We start from the raw sequence: 7,109 nt of genomic DNA, 5'->3' as shown, positions 1-7,109 counted from the left end.
ACACACGCACACACACACAAGGTGATGATGACGATGATGATGATTATGGTGGTGGTGGTGACGATAATAATGATGATGATGGTCGTCGTGGTGTTGTTGTTGTTGTTGTTAGTAGTGGTGGTGGTGGTGGTTTTCATCACATAATAATAATATAATAATAATAATAATAATAATAATAATAATAATAATGATGATGATGGTGATGATGATGATGATGATGATGATGATGATGGATAATTTGTTATTATTTCCAGGTGTATCCGTATCAGTGAGCTGTTTCACTCTAGTCGCCATATCGCTGGAAAGATACTTCGCCATTTGCAAACCACTCCATTCACGGTCGTGGCAGACGTTATCTCACGCCTATCTCACCATAGCCATCTGTTGGGTTCTGGCTGGAATTGTCACCATCCCGATCGGCACCTATACCAGACTGAGATCGTTCCCCTCGTTGAACGTGTGCCGTGAGTTCTGGACCAGTAAACTAGCAGAGAAAATCTACACTATCAGTCTGGACAACATACTCCTGCTTTTTCCTATTGTCATAATGTCAGTGGCTTACGGCAAGATAGTGAAAAATCTCTGGGAAGGAATACGGCTGGAGGCACAAGTGGAACGAGGTAAGAGGCATTTTTTGGTGTTTCTTGTCACCTTTATTTCTTTCTTTTTTTCTTATTCTTTTATTCTTTTACTTGTTTCAGTCATTTGACTGCGGCCATGCTGGAGCACCGCCTTTAGTCGAACAAATCGACTCCGGGACTTAGTCTTTGTAAGCCTAGCACTTATTATTCTATCGGTCTCTTTTGCCGAACCAACAAGTTACGGGTACATAAACACACCAGCATCGGTTGTCAAGCGATTGTGGGGAGACAAACACAGACACACACACACAAATACATAGATACATACATACATACATACATACATACATACATACATACATGCAAGCATGCATGCATGAATACATACATACATACATACATACATACATAATACATACATACATACATAATACATTACATACATACATACATACATACATACATACATACATAAATACATACATACATACATACATACATACATACATACATACATACATACATACATACATACATACATACATAAATACATACATATATACATAGTTCCGTCTACCAAATCCACTCACAAAGCCATGGTCGGCCCGAGGCCATAGAAGAAGACACCTGCCAAAGGTGCCACGCAGTGTTACTGAACCCAGAACCATGTGGTTGCGAAACAAGCTTCTTATCACACAGCCATGGCTGCGCCTATATATTTTTTATTTTATTTCTTTGTCTTTTGCTGTTGTTTTTTATGTATTAGTTGGGAGAAGAACGACAACAAACATTTCGTTTCCCTGGGTCTTCGAGACAATTAGAAGACTGGAAGAAATTTACCCTAAAAATCACGTATTTGCTGCTAATACTTTCAACAGAATTGATTGTGCCAAAGAACATCTAACAAGCCTGCTCATGAAAACAACATGCAAGTGGCTGAGCACTCCGCAGACAGGTGTATCCTTAACATAGTTCTCGGGTATTTCCAGCGTGACACAGAATGTGACATAGCTGAACCTTTGTGTTACAGGTACAACTTATTTTTGCCAGCTGTGTGAACGAGGGCAACGTGAAATAAAGTGTCTCGCTCAAGGACACACAACGCACGTCCAGGAATCGAACTCAAGACCTTACGACCGTAAGCTGAATGCTCTAACCACTAAGCCAAGGGCCTTCTCTTAATACCCAATAAACAAAACAGAGCAAGATGGCTTTTTTACTTAATAGATAAGTCTAAAAAGGAAGGGTAAGGTCCGTGTACCTTAATTTCTTTTGAGGGTCTCCGAAACTGAGGCTGGAAAAGGAGAGTTCTGTTCATATCGGGGACCAGGTCTGAAGGTTCGTATAGGTGTGCTCTCTGCTGAAGGAACCCATAGGCCAGATGGGGGGACGTTAAATGGGTAGACGGGTAAAATCTATTCTCGTTGTGTTGATGTTGTTCTTGTTGCTGTTGTTGCTCCTTTTCTTTTCTTTTCTCCTTTTTTCTTTTTCTTCTACTTCTTTCTCTTCTTTTATTTCTTAATCTTCTTCTACTTGTACTTCTTTCTCTTTTTCCTTCTTCTTAATCTTCTTCTATTCTTCTTGTTCTTCTTCTTCTTCTTCTTATTATTATTATTATTATTATTATTATTATTATTATTATTATTATTATTATTATTATTATTATTATTATTATTATTATTTTCCTTCTTCTTCTTCTTAATCTTCTTCTTCACCTCTTCCTCTTTCTTCTTCTATTTCTTCTCCTCCCCTCCCCCACCTTGTAAACTGGATCGAGAGACCACGTACAAACTCCCTCATTGGCTCGCACTAATGAAACTATGCTAGTGTGCATGTCTACTTGTATGTATGCTTGTATGTATCTGTATTAGTGTGTGTGAGTGTGCACGCGAATGCGTTTGTGTGTGTGTGATAATATGCATGCGTACTTATATGTATGTGTGCTGGCAGGTATGTATGTATGCAAGTGCGTATGTGTACTTGTATGTGAGCTAGCGTTTATGCTTGCTAGTATGTATGTGTGTTCCTGTGTATGTGTGCGAATGTCAGCATGTGGCACTATATATTTGTGTACTACTATGAGTGTATGCTCGTTTTAATGCGTGCTTCTATGTATGTGAGCTCTTATGTATGTGTTCTAAGGCCTGTGTGTGCTAGTACGCAACTGGTACTTACTTTAGCGACCCTGAAAGAATGAAAAGCAAAGTCGATCTCGTCGGAATTTGAACTCAGAACGTAAAGAGAGGCGAAATACCTATTTCTTTACTACCCACAAGGGGCTAAACACAGAGAGGACAAACAAGGACAGACAAACGTATGTATACTAGCTTGCATGTATACTACTGTCAATATGTACTTTTACGTATGTATGCTAGCATGTATGTGCGCTGCTATGCATGCGTGCTCCAAAGTAAGGACACTCCAAATGCACCCGTATGTATGCATAAGGGTGCATTACTCCAAAGTAAGAGTCCTCCAAATGTGCCGGTATGTATACATGCTTCAAAGTAAGAGAACTACAAATGCACCCGTATGTATATGTGCCCCAAAGTAACAGTGATCCAAATGCACCCGTATGTATGCGTGCCCCAAAGTAAGAAAAATTCGGCTGTGCTCAAGCTTAAATACTCAAACCACGCCATGTAATACGACGCCATCGCTGTAACACTAGCAGGAGCTACGGACCGAATGATACGTTAACCACAGACAATACAGTATCATAGCAATACAATATTCAGTATTGTATATTAACAATACAGTTCTCAGTACAAGGTAGCTGCAATATAATAAACTATTTACTAGTTAATAGCGTATGTAGTAACGTTGTCAGTACAGTATAACGGCAAGTATAGGTAGTAGTAAAGCGACGAGCTGGCAGAAACGTTAGCATGCTGGGTGAAATACTTAGCAGTATTTCGTCTGCCGCTACGTTCTGAGTTCGAATTCCGCCGAGGTCGACTTTGCCTTTCATCCCTTCGTGGTCGATTAAATAAGTACCAGTTACGCACAGGGGTCGATATAATCGACTTAATCCGTTTGTCCTCTCTGTGTTTAGCCCCTTGTGGGTAGTAAAGAAAAAGGTATTTCGTCTGCCGTTACGTTCTGAGTTCAAATTCCGCCGTGGTCAACTTTGCCTTTCATCCTTACGGGGTCGATTAAATAAGTACCAGTTACGCACTGGGGTCGATATAATCGACTTAATCCGTTTGTCTGTCCTTGTTTGTCTTCTCTGTATAAAGAAATAGGTATTTCATGTCTTTGCGTTCTAAGTTCAAATTCCACCGAGGTCGACTTTGCCTTTCATCTTTTTGGGGGTCGATAAATTAAGTACCAGTTGCGTATTGGGGTCGATCTAATCGATTGCCCCCCTCCCCCAAAAACTTTCAGGCCTTGTGCTTAGAGTAGAAAAGAATCGCTGACGAGGCAAAGGCAGCGAGCTGGCAGAAACGTTAGCACGTTGGGCGAAATGCTTAGCGGTATTTCGTCTGCCGTTACGTTCTGAGTTCAAATTCCGCCGAGGTCGACTTTGCCTATCATCGTTTCGTGGTCGATAAATTAAGTACCAGTTACGCACTGGGGTCGATGTAATTGACTTAACCTCTTTGTCTGTCCTTTTTGTTCCCTCTATGTTTAGCCCCCTATGGGCAATAAAGAAATAAGAAACATTTGCACGCCGGTCAAAATGCTTAGTGGTATTTCGTCTCTCTTTACGTTTTGAGTTCAAATTCCGATGAGGTCGACTTTGCCTTTCATTCTTTCGGTGTAGATAAATTAAGTACCAGTTGCGTACTGGCTCCATCTAATCGACTGACCCTCCCCTCCCTCCCCAAAAATTTCGTGCCTTGTGCCTAGAGCAGACAAGTATAGGCTGTAGAGAAAGAGAGAAATATTACGATCAGTTTCAGTACAATACAGGATATGTAGCGAGTGCAATCAAATCGAAGAGCGACAAGCACTTTCGTTCACGGTGTGGGGAAACAAGAACTCCTTTGGGGTAAATAAATGGGTTATATTATTCAGTATAACTCTCGCCTTGTATATAATTATCATTGTCAGAAACTATTTGAAGAGTATCTTAATTAGAAACTCCACTCGTGGCATCATTTACCGAAAGAAAAATGAAAGAAAGATAAAAAAAAAAAAAAACGAAAATGATTTTCTTCATTTATTCTTTTTTCTTTTCTTCCGTTTTGTTTCGTTTTTTTTTCTTTTGTTTGTTTGTTTGTTTTTTGCCTTCGTCTCCTATCTCTAACATTTCGTAGATGCAAAAAGAAAATGAAAACACAGCTATCGTCATCATCATCATCACCATCATCATCATCATCACCATCATCATAATTGTTGTAGCATCATGATCACCATAGCTATATTAATCTTCATCATCGCAATAATGAATATTATCATAACCATACGAAGAAGAAGAAGAAGAAGAAGAAGAAGAAGAAGAAGAATTCCCATAGATATGGTAGTCACCTTCATCATCATCATTATCATCATCATCATTATCATCATCATCATAGCCATAATGATGAAACTCATAGCTATGGAAATATTCGTCCCCATCATGGCTATAATTATCATCATCGTTGTTATAATATTTCCTCATAGCTTTACTCATCATCACGGTCATAATAAAGCCATCATACTTATAACAATAATCATTATTGTGATGGCTGCAATCACCGTCATTACCACCACAGTAATCATCATCATCGTCATCATCATCATTATTACCATAGCTATAATTATCTGCACAGTAATCAAAAAACAATACAAGACAAAAAGAGGACAAAAACGTTATAACAAACCAAGAAATATATATACATATATACATATGTATATTAATATCAATATTAATGTGTCCGTGTCCTGTGTCCGTGTCCGTGTCCATGTGTGTCCGTGTGTATGTGTGTGTGTGTATGTGTGTGTGTGGTGTGTCTGTACGGGTATGTATGTGTGTTTGTACGTGTATGTGTGTGTGAGTGTGTGTGTTCGTAAATGATGTAGTATTCTATGTTCTAACACTGCATACAAACTGGAGATAAAAAATGCCCATACACACACACACACACACGCACATATATGTATGTGTGCATATATGTGTATGTATATATATATAGAGAGAGAGAGACAGACAGACAGACAGAGAGACAGAGAGACAGAGAGACAGAGAAACCAATATTTATATATATATAAACGCACACACACATATATACATACACACACACACATACATACATACATATATACCACACACATACATATATATATATGTATATAATATATATATATATATGGATGGATATATATATGTATGAATATATATATATTATATATATATATATATATATATATATGTATGTATGTAGTATGTATGAATATATATAATATATATATATATATATATATATATATATATATATATATATATATATAACATATGCAAATATCTATTTATATATTGACATGATATATAAACATCACAAAAAATATATCCTTACTAGTTAAGAGCTCAATCATTAACGAATCGCTGAAGTCCTGTACAATGCAATAAACATCGATGGAATAAACTTGCAGACGTGTACAGAATGTAGAAGGGACTATAACGGTAGTTAGGAGCAACATACATAAATGCATGCATGCATGCATACATACATACATACATACATACATACATACATACATACATACATACATACATACATACATACATACATACATACATACATGTATGCATGTATGCATACCAATCTTGAGAAATTAGGCTTCTCAAAATCAAAAAAGTGAAAGTTGATTCGAAGACTACGGATCCAAGAGATACATAAAACAAAACACAAATCTGTGCACATACCTACATACATACAAACAAAAATTATGTATGTATGTATATATTATGTAGTATGTATGTATAGTATGTATGTATGTAGTATTGTATGTATGTATGTATGTTATTCGGTTTTATTTCAAGATTTCTTGCCAATAAAGAAAAGGCCGGCTTCTAACCTAGAACTAAGGCTCACTCCTTCCATCAACGCACTCCCCCGGCTCCTGATTCGAACCCACGCTTTTGCGTTCGTGAGTACAGCACCCTCACTATTATGACAAGCGCCTTCAGATATGTTTCTTTATTGGCCGCACAGGGCTGAACACAGAGGAGACAAACACAAAGTAGAGCATTTCTTTTGGGGAAGAAGAGAAAAAAAGTGGGTCGAATTTCGATCAAAAGGGATCGTCGAAAAAGAAAAAGAAAAAGAAAGGCCGATCAATAGGGATCGTGTATCACAGAAATGTCAATGTAAAAAGGGAAAACAGATTAGGTTTATCCGTGGAAAGAAAAGCCTACGGGAAAGACCACGGTAACCACGGTAATAATGATGTCATTCAAAAAAACACATTACAGTAAGTGAATCTTTTTTCCTTTCTTTTTTTCTGATTCATAGGCTTATGCTCAAGCTGGCTCCGTCATTCACACTTGCCATCCTTGCTAAATTCACCCATCTTATTTTGAAATATTCACTAGACAAAACT

General features: G+C 37.7%; 1 protein-coding gene across 1 annotated transcript in view; it reads left to right on the top strand.

The window, feature by feature from the left end:
* Positions 1 to 229: 229 nt before the first annotated feature.
* Positions 230 to 7,109, top strand: part of LOC118761593 (cholecystokinin receptor-like) — a 12,629-nt gene continuing 5,749 nt past the window's right edge. The window contains exon 1 of the mRNA XM_036499649.1: positions 230 to 620. Within this exon, the coding sequence (XP_036355542.1) occupies positions 230 to 620 (391 nt within the window). The remainder of the gene's footprint in view (positions 621 to 7,109) is intronic.

The sequence above is a fragment of the Octopus sinensis genome, unplaced genomic scaffold, assembly GCF_006345805.1.
Source record: "Octopus sinensis unplaced genomic scaffold, ASM634580v1 Contig15492, whole genome shotgun sequence".
Taxonomy (NCBI): domain Eukaryota; kingdom Metazoa; phylum Mollusca; class Cephalopoda; order Octopoda; family Octopodidae; genus Octopus; species Octopus sinensis.
Note: the sequence above shows the minus strand (reverse complement) of the source record. Positions and strands in the feature narration are given on the sequence as shown.